At 42.7% G+C, this 12515-nt stretch overlaps 1 protein-coding gene across 3 annotated transcripts in view; it reads right to left on the bottom strand.

Annotated features, from left to right (window-relative positions):
* The window catches only part of LOC114701108 (contactin-associated protein like 5-1-like), a 902756-nt gene that overhangs the window by 328962 nt on the left and 561279 nt on the right, over positions 1-12515 (bottom strand). For all 3 annotated transcript variants that reach the window (XR_005092928.1, XM_037211055.1, XM_028881060.2), the window contains one exon: positions 10223-10329. Coding sequence is in view for 2 of the 3 variants with exons in the window: in XM_037211055.1 (XP_037066950.1) it covers positions 10223-10329 (107 nt within the window). In the remaining variant the exon portion in view is untranslated. The remainder of the gene's footprint in view (positions 1-10222; positions 10330-12515) is intronic.

Raw genomic sequence — 12515 nt, 5'->3', positions numbered from 1 at the left:
CACCCAGAAAATTTGCCTTTCTCTGACAAGTAGTCTTCTATTGATTGAAATATATGAGAAGAACAAATACTCACAGTCCTTGCTCAATGTTCACAGTAAACATCAACGTACTCCAAATGATGTGACATCAACAAATGACTTGCTTTCAGTTAATTCTCATCTCTAAATTTACAGTGCTTTCTTGCTTCTATGAGCCAACATTTATGATTACATTTCTTGAATGCTAATTCAATGCAGTCATTTGAAGCTAACTTTCTTGTTACTTCACCAAAATAAAACATAAGATGGGGGAGGGAGATGTACAGAGAAAGAGGAAGGAAAGAGCAAAAGGAACAAATTAACACGCAGGAGATAATGTGGGAAACCAGAAAATGAGTGTGATGTCTTCAAAAGGGAGAGAGTCCATCCCAGGTGAATACCCTGCCTTGCTGCTTCCAGTCTTTAATAAGAAACATGGCATGAATGTTGTTGGTAAATCTTGCTGTGATCCATATAATAATTAGCATCATTCTTCCTTCTTTTTAGAAATGTTTTAATGAGAAAAATTCTTTTAATTCACTTGGCACTGAATTTAAATTCTGCTTCCTTTAGTTTTGCAGCTTTAAACATTTTCCCATGCAAACAACATTTATGTTTATTAATTGTCTACCATGGTAGAAAAATGCATAAGAGGAGTTGAGGAAGCCAGAGCTCCAAACAGGTCTGACCAGGCCATGTAGAGTTTTCATGGACAAAGAAGTAGTGCTTCTGGACAAGATATTTGTATATGTGAAGTTGCAGACTGGGGAGAGGCTCCACAGTTTAACCTGCTCAGATGTAAAGTTGAAGGATTTTAGGAGTCTCAGGATATGAGTTGTCCCCTTAACTGGATTTTTGCTCTCTGAGATTTCTGTTGCTCATGCGTAATAACAGTCTTAAAAAAGTTACATGAAAAATTCAAGAAACAATCAGTTCATATGTTTTAAATAAATTTATTACAGTGCATTGTCATAATTATTTTACCTTTCCCTCTAATTGTCATAGTCCCTTCCTGAGCCTATTTTGTAAATTTGACTTTACAGGTATCATTCCCTCCTAGCAGAATGATGATATTTCACAGGGACCTTCATGCCCCTCCTTTCCCTATCCGACCAACAGAGAGAACGATCCCCAAGAAACTGAGATTTCTACAGGAATTTCATGCTGCAAGATGGAAAGGGCCGAAGGCTTGCACAAGTCCGTGTCTCCAGGACAGAGAAGTCACACTGTTCTGACAATTCATCAAACCTCCCTGCAGGAGAGACTGAGGTAGGGGTAAGGGTGAGAGCCATACCTTGACCAGGACAGCTTAGCTATGCATATTTCCCATTCTCTACTCAAACCTGCACCTCATGTCAGGACCCTGAAAAAAGGTTTCAGGGGGGCACTGAGCCTCCTTGTTTGTAGCATGAATCTTAAAGGTACTTATTAATAAAATCAAACCTGAGACCAGTTATTGGGGTGAATGCTGGAAGATCAGAGAAGCAGAACAAGCCACAGCTACCTCACCTCACCAATTCCTCAGCTGATCCTGTTTCCTCAGATTGGAAGCCTCGGAGTCCTCATCAGGAATGAATCTCAGCTGAATTGTACTGCTCAAAAGCCTAAAAGCTTAACCAGCCAAATGCTGCTTGTTTCTGGTCTTCAGGACTTATATACCTTTCTATTTTCTGCCACCACTCCCTGGGATTAAAGGCATGTGTAGCCATGCCTGGCTGTTTCCAATGTGGCCTTGAACTCACAGAGATCCAGAGGGATTTCTGCCTCTGGAATGCTAGAATTAAAGGTGTGTGCTGTGATACCTCAGTAAAACCCCCCACTCTATCCCCTACAGACAAAGAGAAGCTTAAACCAGGATTCCTAAATGTAGATAAGAACTTACACCCCTTTTCCCCAGGTGGCTGTATCTGCTACAGGGACTTTGGAAAACAAAGAGTCAGGATATTCGACCAAAAGACTAAAAAAGGGAGGCGGGTTAAAATAAATTATATGGTCTGTGCCTTTAAGAACTAGTCTCATAAAGAAAGGGGAGCATTCCTTCCAACCTCCCTGCTGTGAGTGAGAGATTTGGAGGAGCCTCCTTGAAGGCTTATAAACTTAGAATACACCTTACTCTTGCATTCTGTACCTAAAGTCTCCAGTGGCGGCTTTGGGGATGCAATCTAGGCACAACAAGACCCTCAGTCTATTGTCTCAAAAAAGGGGCCTTAGACAAAGATATCTCAATATAGATAGACCCAGGCTAGTTTCAAGTCCCCAGAAATGATGGCACCAACCCCAGGAACTCAAAAGAACAAAGTCAGGATGTCTGATAGTAACCAATTAACCACGAGATGCCCCTCTCCAGAGATAACATGACCAGACCCCGGAGATGAGTTGTAAAACTCCTGACAGGGCAAACAGATAAGCTAGAATAAGATAAAGTCCAGGCCTGGGAAAAACTGGACCAATCCAGGATGGACCCGTACAAACCTCCTCCTCTCTAAGAAATTTTATGGGTTTTGCCTATAAAAACTAACTTCCACAAGAAAGAGTAACTCTTCCCTGCCTCACTTGAGATGGCTTGAGATGAGTTCCCTGTCATGACTTGCAGCAGAAGTAAACTTTACTTTTGCATTCTGGTATGCTCGTCCTTGGTGGTCTCTCTGGGGGTTACGATCTGGGCACAATATGTGCTACCACTGCCTATCCTCTATGTTTAATATTGTGGCTATTCTGTCTCTGACCCCAAATAAGTTTATTAGCATGCACAATATTTCAGGGAACACAATACCACCACATTTGTTCCTATTCTCAACATGGCCACATCCGGAATGGGTCTCAGCTGAACTGTGCTGCTCGAAAGCCTGAATGCTTAACCAGCCAAAATCTTAACCAGCCAAATGCTTAACCAGCCTGAACTGGCCTGTTGAAAATGGGTGGCCTACTTGGGCTCATCAGAGGGCTCCCAGGCCTCAGACTTTAACACTAACAGCTCTGGTAACAGGTACACATGTATGGGAAAAAGCCTCTTATATACATAGTTTGGTTACAGGGATCTAGTAGAGGTCTTAGAATTTATCTTATGAATATGGGGGAAATACTATGCTAAAAAACCAAAACCAAAACCCAGGTGACATTAAAGTGTGCTCAGTAAATGTCTACTCCTTTCCCTTAGGTCAGTGCTTTGGAGAGTCAACCACACACCCTGTGTCTCAGTCTTAACTCAGTTTTTCCCAGTGCTGCTCTCTCCCTTGTCAATGACTTCACATGACCTTGGTACCCAAGCCCAGACCTTCGACCGGTTCCCTAAGAGCTCTTTTGTATCCAGCTGAACACATTCTGACCTCTCTTTGTGGAGTAACAAGCTCCTTGCAGGCAGACATTCCTGTGCACTTCCCCCACCAGCAGCCTTGCAAAGCACTTGTTAACATTTTATTGACCTTTTCTCATGAATGAGAAGGAAAGGAACTATCTTTTGTTGTTCCTAGGGGCAGATACTAAAGTCAATGTTTGCCTCACTTCTCCTGTCAGGGGAAGACTCCGAATGATTTGCATTCTGATGATAACAGGAACGACTGCACTCTTCTATTTACATCTTACAGTCATCCTTACACCAGCTGTGTCTCCCTAGCTGCAGGAACAAACTCACTTCCCCTCTACATTCTTCTTTGGCTCTTTGGGATCTTCTCTAAACTTTTCAACATCCACCCAGCCATCCACAACTGATATCTGTTATGGTAAGACATATGACTTACAACCTCTGTGAACAGGACCTCCAAATTTATTTCTTCTGGGGACAATATCTTGCATCTCTTCCTTAACTTACTTTTTAGTATTTTATCACCACCGCTCTGCTGTGTGTCACATATATCTCTTCTTTTAAAAAATATTCATCTGGCAGAGATGGGGGAGAGCGGCACCATCAACGTTCAGATGCTCACTTGTGGAGGTAGGTAACACTTTGGGGAATCAGTTCTCACCTTTGACCTTGATGAGGCTGAGATGTTTCTGCCTTTGCACAGCCTCTTGCAGGCTGCATATTCGTTCCCAGCTCAGAAGCTGGAAGATTCTTCTGTCTTCTGCTAATTTTGCCACAGGAGTGCTAGCATGTTAGCTATCTCCCTCCACATTCAGAATTTCTCATGGCCTGTCAGGACTTGGATTTGGGTGAGCAGCCTTGTGTGGCTAGCATTTTATCTGTGAAGCTATGTCTCTTGTCTACATGGATCTCTTCTATCTCTGGGAATTTTTCTCTTGCCAAGGCTGAGGTAGTGGTTCAGTTGATAATGTACCCGCCTTGCCCTTGCGTAGAACTCATATTTGAAAAAGGGGGCTATACTTGTAACTCCAACCCTGGGGAGGCTGAAACAGATACAGCCCTGAGGTAACTGGTCAGACACTTCAGCATACTTTAATTCCAGTCCAGTAAGAGACCAGCCTTACAAAACTAGGTGGACCAATTCTGAGGGTGACCACCGGAACTTGACTTCTTCCCTCCATTGCATGCACATACATCCACTCCCCCAAAAAGAACATATATAAAAAAAGTATTTAACTCTCAGAATCTATCCTTTGACCTCCAACACTTTATTGATTTAACCTACTTGAGGGGTGTCAGCTCCCATAAACTTTTTAACTACAAACTTCCCTTTGAATCTCCCTGTTTTTTCAGCTACAATGGTTACTTCTCTTGGCAAAGACTATGCCAGAATGAACCAGTAATGGCATCTCCTGAACTTCATCCCTTTTCTAAATATGTCCTATTCACTCAAGCAGTTAACATGGCTTTGCACTTGTTAGGCATTCCATTCATTCCACCACAAGATCCTATTACTAGTCATATATCACAGATACAGAAGATAAAGCATGTTAAGTTCACACAGCTTGATCTATGTCATGTATCATGTGAGCTGGGAGACCTGAATTTGAGACAAGGCTCCCACATCAAGCCAAACCTGAAGATTCAGTCACTACCTTCTTCATCTAAGAATCCTCAGAAGTTGAGGAAATGGAAAGCAACCCTCCCGAGTGTTACCTGAAATTTGTGTGAAGATGAGTGAGGTCCAGTGCTAGATGCACCTTTCCCGTGGGATCTTTTCTTCCTAGCATGCTCTGACTCCCACCATTTGCTGCTTATGCAGTTGCAAACAGCACCCAGCATCTGAAGTTCACACAGTCTCCAACTTCAAGACTTTTGACTATACCGTCAGATCTGTGTTTTCCAAAAGCAATTGATAATAAAACAAGCAACAACATCAAAAATACCAGCAAGTTTGTTCCCAGCATTAAAGTGAAAACAACCTATGATTGCATTCAAGTTGCCCTGCCCAGTAGGGTGTTCCTAATCAGTTTAGCCCCTGCTCACTCTGTCCACACTTCCAGCAGTTACTTATTGACCATATCTTATTGGAGTCCTGGTAGGCTAGATGCCTGGGAACCTTGCTGTATGAAGACCAAACTCCAAGCTATTCAACCTTTGCATGATTGTTCTTTCTTGTATGTTATTAAAAGAGCAGCCTAAAGAATATACTTCCTAAGGGCTCAGAAGACAAATGAAAGGCAAGAACTATTTTCGCCAGGAAATGAATCTAAGTACACCCTGTTCTTTGTCCATCTACTTTATTCCTCTGGGATAAAATCCTATCTACACAGCTACAGTGCTGTACTCAAGCCTAGTTCCTTTCTTGCCTGATTTGTGTCTCCCTTCATCTGCAGTCCCCTCTAAGTTCTATCTTAATTCTCTCATCTTAGTTGTGTCTCATCTAGGTCCTTCTCATCTCGTTCTTACCCATGTAGTACTTTCCCATTTGGCTCTTCCTCATCTTCCATCCTGACCTCCAGTTCTATAGTCAAAAATCCTCTCCAGCCAAAGTTCTCACTATCCTCTCTTCATTCTCCTTACACCTCAGTTCCCTGTCTCTGAGGTGTTCAGTTATAAACCCAAGCCATAGCGATCCTCGGGCACAGCAAGGTCACCAGGCTTGAATTCTTATGGGGTCATAAAGGCAGGTAAGAATTTTCCTCAGGCAGTGGCCTCAGGCTTTCTTTTACAACCCAAATGAGTGCTTTATGTGCTCAATCTATATTCCTAGAAGTGGTTAGGTAAGAAATTAGGAGTCTCTTAGTAAGGCTGTAAGAAAGGAGGGTCTCACCCTAAATTGCTCAAGAAATAAAGCTATCCTCTTGACTAGGAGACAGGTGTTATTTTGTTTGGCCTTGGATACTTAATAGATAATTTAGATAAATACACTGTTAGAAATTCTTGGAAGCACACATAGTATTACAAGAAAATCACTGTAGAAACTAGCCATTATATATACAAAAGCTAAAATATCACCAAGACTTCTTAAGCCATGGCTTGACCTTTGGAGAAGTCCTTGACTTTTCCAAGTAGTAGCTTTTGTGATAGTAGCTGAATTCCTTTACAATTTCCTGAGGCTTGCAGCAGTTCTTCTGCCAGAAGTTTGTTCTTTGAAAATAATTTTATTACATGTATTTATTTGTTTACTTATCGTGTGTGTGTGTGTGTGTGTGTGTGTGTGTGTGTGTGTGTGTGTGTGTGTAATTAAGAGAGTCAGAGGTCAGAAAACAATTTACAGAAATCAGTTATCTCCTTTCCCCATGTGGGTCCTGGGGGGTCAAATTCAGTCATCATGCTTGACCAAGCAAGAGCCTTTACTAGTATGTAAAGTCATCCTGCTGACTCCCTCTTTTTATTCGGCTCCTTTTCATCCTTCAAGTCTCTTTTGAAGCCGCCATTGTTCTGAAATGCCCTCCCTTTCCCAGGAACAGCATTCCCAGAGTAGTAAAAGAGCATCATAGTGTGTGCAGTATCACAAGCTCACTCATGCTTTTCAGCACCTGTCGAAGATCAGATATCTACTATATGTTGGGGAATAGATCAGTTCTGGAGGGAGATGGGTTGTTTCATTACAAAAGAGCTTGCTCTACAGACATGAGGACCTGAATTCAATCTCCAGCACTCTATAAAAAATAAATGTGGGGTGTGGGCAGCTAACACCAGGACTGGGGAGGAAGAAGACAGAAGGATCCTGGGAGCTTACTGGCTTCCTAGTCTAGGAGAAATTAATGAACCTGAGGTTCAGTGAGAGTCTCTGTCTCAAAATATGATTGGGGTAGACTCTGGACATCAACAGTGTTAAGTTTTCTACATGTGCCCATATTCCCCCTTCTGCTCATTTTGCTCCTTCATTCTCTTCTTCTTTTTTTTCTTGTCCTCTTAAAGTTGTGAACCATCTGCTATTAGCATTGAGAGTAAAGAATGCCAGTCTTCATAAGAACTCATATAATAAAGTCAATATATGAGTTAAACCTGAGATAAAGATGTGAAAGATACTTTGAAATAGATCTTTTTATTGTCAGAATTTCCTCACCATGTACAATCATCCAAATGAGACTAAAAGGACTGTTTACCTACGGAGGAACTAGCAAAACCTCCCTGCTCTGTGATGACCATTATGTCTGAGAGCCAGACAGCTGGATGTGCTCCCAGTCGATATCTGCCTATTGACTGCCCAAAGCGAGCAGCATTCCATCAGACATGAGAGAAGAAAGCTGACATCCTTTTGTAGAGCTGAAAAATGACCTGAAAGGCTTTGTTAGGATGTCAGCAATCTACACTGTAAAGAGATTAGATGAGTTGAGTCCAATACATGGCAGAGAGACCCTGAATGTGCCCCTGCGAATGTCACCAGACAGAAGTTAAACAGATCAAGGACGGCCACTCAATAGGAGGCAGACAGAGGCTGCTATGCAACTGCCCTGTCACTTAGCAAGCCAGCTCAGTATGTAGCAATCATTAAACACATGACTACTGAAGCCAGAGTGCTTGAAGGAGCATGCGCTGAGTGATAAAGAACAACTTTATGGGACACGCATTCTACTGTCACACCAGTTATAGGAAAAAAAATTGTCTGAGACTCCCCAAGAGTGCAAATGATAATCTCCATTTCAATATCCAAATGCTTGGCAGAAGACATGGTAAATAGTTTGATCTGTTAAGTAATTCTGGCAGAGAGGGGAAAATAAAGCCACAGAAAAGATCTGTGAAGTATACATTATGCTAAGACTTTTGGAAAGTCGGAAGTATGATGTCAAATTTTTCGCACATGCCCTTTGACCCAGCACCATTTCTGAGCAAATAATAATCTCCTGGGGTTGGAAGAAAGCTCAGTCAGAAGTGCTTGCTGTGTGCAAGCATGAGACCCTAATCTGGTCCTGAGAATTCATGCCCAAGCTAAGCAAGAGTGCTGTGTGATTGCAATCCCAGAACTAGGTGGTAGACAAGCAGATCCTGGGGACTTGCTAACCAGCCACTGCAGCCAAAACAGTGAGCTCCAGGTTGGGTGAGAGGCCCCATCTCAGAAAAAAAAAAAAAAAAACAAAGGAGGAAGAAATTGACAGCCCCTGGCCTCCACGTACACCAGTACAAGCAAGCACATATGCGCACACATACATATACATACATACAATATCACAGAAAGAAACAACAGCTCGTGGACCATGCTATGCATCTTTGATTCTTCGGTTCCAAACCTAATGGCTCTCATCACCCCTCCTGTCATTAGACTCCCTTTCTCCCAGAATGCTTCACTGCTGCGTTCATGTCACCTGTATGTATGACTTGATGCATCTAATGCAACCTAGGACCTGCAAGTGAGACAAAATGTCTTGAAAACTGAAGGCTAGACCAACCAGGTAACTCAGCTACACCACTCATAGGTATTTACCCAAAGAACCCCAGGTCAGTTTTCCACAAACATGTGCACATCAGTATTATTTGTAGTACTTTTCACAGTAGCAAAAATCATGGAACCTTCCTAGGTGTCTGCCAACAGCAGAACTGATAATGAAAATGTAGTTGATACACATGGTAAAATTCTTTTTTGTCCTGAACAAGGATGAAATTACACCAACTGTAGGAAAATGGATATAGCCCCTTTTCACATGTCTGAGTCCAGCCCCCTTCTCCCGCCTCATTACTCTTTTTCACCAGGGTCCTCCATCAGCCCCTGGGATTCTGCAGAGATTCTCCACAGGACACCATTTCACCTGGGGATCCAACTTGCTCCTTTACTCTAAGAATCCTTTTGTTTTCTGTTTTCCTTCTATAACTGGGACAAGATCAGCAGAGGCCTTCAGACTGAAGCTTTCCAAATGCCCAGGATTGACAGGTATTTATCAAGACTTATCACCAATACTCTGGTTCTATAGTGTCCCTTCCTGTGGTCTGAATGCATTTTGCCTCCTGTTGGGGGTGACAGGAGGGTATGTGGCCAATGGAATGTGAGAAGTAACCCTCAACCACTTTTTCAATGGAAGCCATTGAATCAAAACACAGTTTTGTTTCCTCACCGTGGGATTCCTTCCTTAGCCATGGCAACATTCAGATGAGGTGACTTCTACCACAAGGAGGACAATGAGGAAAAAAGCAGGCTGATGTCTGAGGGACTTGTGGTCTACCCATGTTGTAGTTTGAATGTGAAGTGTCTCCCTAGGGTCACATTTGAACAGTTGTTCCCTGACTTGCGGGGCTGTTTGGGAAGATTGCAGAACCTTTAGGAGTAGAACCTCATTGGAGGACATGGGTCTCTGGGGGTGGTACTTGAAGCTGTATAGCTTTACCCCATTTCCTGTTCGCTCTCTGCTTCCTGAGTGTGGATAAAAAGTGACCTTTCAGGATTTCTATTCTTTCTACCATGCTTTCCCCGGGTGCTGCCATGTCTTCCTCCTTCTAATGGACTGTATCCTTCTGGAGCTATAAACCCAAATTAGCCCTTTCTCTCTCAAGTTGCTTTGGTCAGTGTTTTTATCATAGCAACAAGAAAATAACTAAGACCTAGATCTTGCCACTTGTTATTTGCACCAGGGATACATATTAGTAACTTGTTGCAACAGTACAACTTAGCCATCAAGACAACGCCATTTGCTCCACAGCTCCTTATGTACCCATATCACCATTCTCTCTTCTACTTTAGCGTATATCCAAGTTCACTGTTTGTCCTAATCGCATAAACTCCACAGAGACATGTCTTATGTCCTTGCATTTTCCTGGCCTGCTTTAGTATTTGGATATAACATCCTATTGGAAAGTTCATGCTAGAGCAATAAGCAGTGTCCCCACTGTGTTGAATGGTTGGGGTCCCCACACTGCATTCCTTGAACTGTGCCCACACACTGTGGGTGTACGGTGTGTACTCACAGTCATGACAGGTGGCGCCTGTGTAACCAGTTTCACTACAGTTGCAGTTGAAGGTAGTCCAGGATTGGGCACAGTGTCCTCCATGTTCACAGTAGTTTGGCAAACACCTAATGGGAGATAATGCGTAATAAACAAGATAAACACAGGGGCAAGCAAAAACTTTGGGAGCTGCAGTGGGAAACAGATCTGCTAAAGTCTTGTAACTGTCAGAATTAAATGATACGATAGCCATACGGATCCGCCTGCATTTCTGGGAAGTGGGAATCTCAGAGCTGAATTCTGCCTTTAGTTAGAGCTTCAGTGCTATTGCAGAGAGTTAAACAGAAGTGGAGCACTCTGTAGAATGTTGTGTTTATTGCAGCACACAGTGCGGAAGGCTTATTCCTTTACATGTGATAGTATGGCGGAAAGGAAAGGGAAAAAAAGTAACAGTCTTGGGGATGACTGTCTGTGCTTCTTTCTGGGGATGGCCAGGAAGCTATCTCAACCTATAGACACAGACCATAGTTTAAAGATTAATGCCTCCCCTAATTAACATGCAAGAAAATTCTACCTTTTCAGAAAGTGCCAAAGTCAACCTGAAGACGTTTACTAGTTAAGACAAACCAATTTAGTGTCCTTATAACAGAATCTGAGTAAGACACATCACCTCCCAACCTCCCACACACCCCCACTCACCCCTCCTAAAAAGTGTGGGAGCACTGTTTTGAACACCCTTGGCTGGCACTCCTCTCATCTTTTGTACCCTGCCATTACCTTGATTCTGAGCATCTCCTTTTTGTTTATTTTTATTTTGTCTCATGTTATGGTAGGAGTGCTTTTCTACATGTTTGAATGTGTACTACATGCATGTGTTACTGATGCTGAAGGAGACCTGAAAAGGGTATTGGATACCATGTAAGTGAAGTTACAGATGGTTGTGTGCTACCATGTGAGTGTTGGGAACTGAACCAATATCCTCTACAAGAACAACAAGTACTTTGAACTACTGAGACAACTCTCCAGTCCAACTTCTGAACATCTCTTACCCTGAGTTCACCTTCCCACGGCTCCCATGAGGCTGCGTAGTTCATGCCTGCTCACTCTATCTTATCTACCCCCATGCAGATTCAAAGAGGCCCCAGTTATTACGTGCCTGTTCCAGGCAGCCAACAAAGATTTTAGTTTTAAAAATTCTTTTTACATTTGTTTATTTATTTACTTATTTAGTGGGTATAAATGTGGTGGCAAGGGGCACATGCCATGGAGGATGTGCAGGGGTCAGAGGACAACTTGAGGGAGTCAGTTCTCTCCTTCTACCATGTGGGTCTCTAGAATTGAACTCAAGATGTCAGCCTTGACAGCAAGCACATTTACCACATGACTTTTCTGCTGCCTCAACAATGCATTTATTGCTTTAACAACAGAAAGATAAGCAATGTCTTTTCTATGATTTCTTTTATTGATTGATTTATTGATTGATTGATTGATTGATTTTTGGTTTTCGAGACATGCTTTCCCTGTGTAGTTTTGTTGCCTGTCCTGGAGCTTGCTCTGTAGACCAGGCTGGCTTCCAACACACAGAGATCTGCCTGGCTCTGCCTCCTGAGTGTGGGGAATAAAAGTGTGCACCACCCTGCTCTTTTAGTTATGATGCCAAGAAAATTGCAAATAGCCTGATTTTGGTGGTTTATACTATGGAACACAAGATCCCAACATCTGTTATTATCATAACTTCATGCATATAAAGAATGTAAAAGATACATGGATAAAGATCTGGTGACCTGCAACACACAGCACAACAAGAGATGGAGGGAGTCCTGATGACATTTGCTCATTTGGTTTCTCTTGTCCCCAGGACCTGCTTTCACTCCCACACCTTCTGAGGACTGCTGTAAAGTGTGTTGCATTCTGTGAGATATATCAAGAGTTCTCCAGGAAAATATTCATTTCACTCAGATTGGCTGGAGTTGAGATTCTTAACTTTCTCTAGGAAACTCTCCAAGGTTATAGAAGAAATAAATCGCTTAATCAGTAAAGTCTTTGCCTTACAAACATGCAGACCTGAGCTTAATAAGCCAGTATCCACATATGTGACGGTGGATGCTTGTAATGCCACTGCCGCGGAGGCACAGGCAGTCAAATCCCGTGTACTCACTGGCTTTCTAGTCTAGCCTGTTTGATGAGTTCCAGATTGGTGAGAGATCCTGTTTCAATAGCAAGGTGAGTTTGGCCTGAGGAAGAACACCCAAGGGTGTCTGCTGGCCTCCACATGCAGAGGTACACACAAGTGCGACCGTACTAACATCAACAC

This window comes from Peromyscus leucopus, chromosome 15, assembly GCF_004664715.2.
Source record: "Peromyscus leucopus breed LL Stock chromosome 15, UCI_PerLeu_2.1, whole genome shotgun sequence".
In the NCBI taxonomy this organism is placed as follows: Eukaryota; Metazoa; Chordata; class Mammalia; order Rodentia; family Cricetidae; genus Peromyscus; species Peromyscus leucopus.
This window is presented reverse-complemented; position numbering and strand designations above follow the sequence as displayed.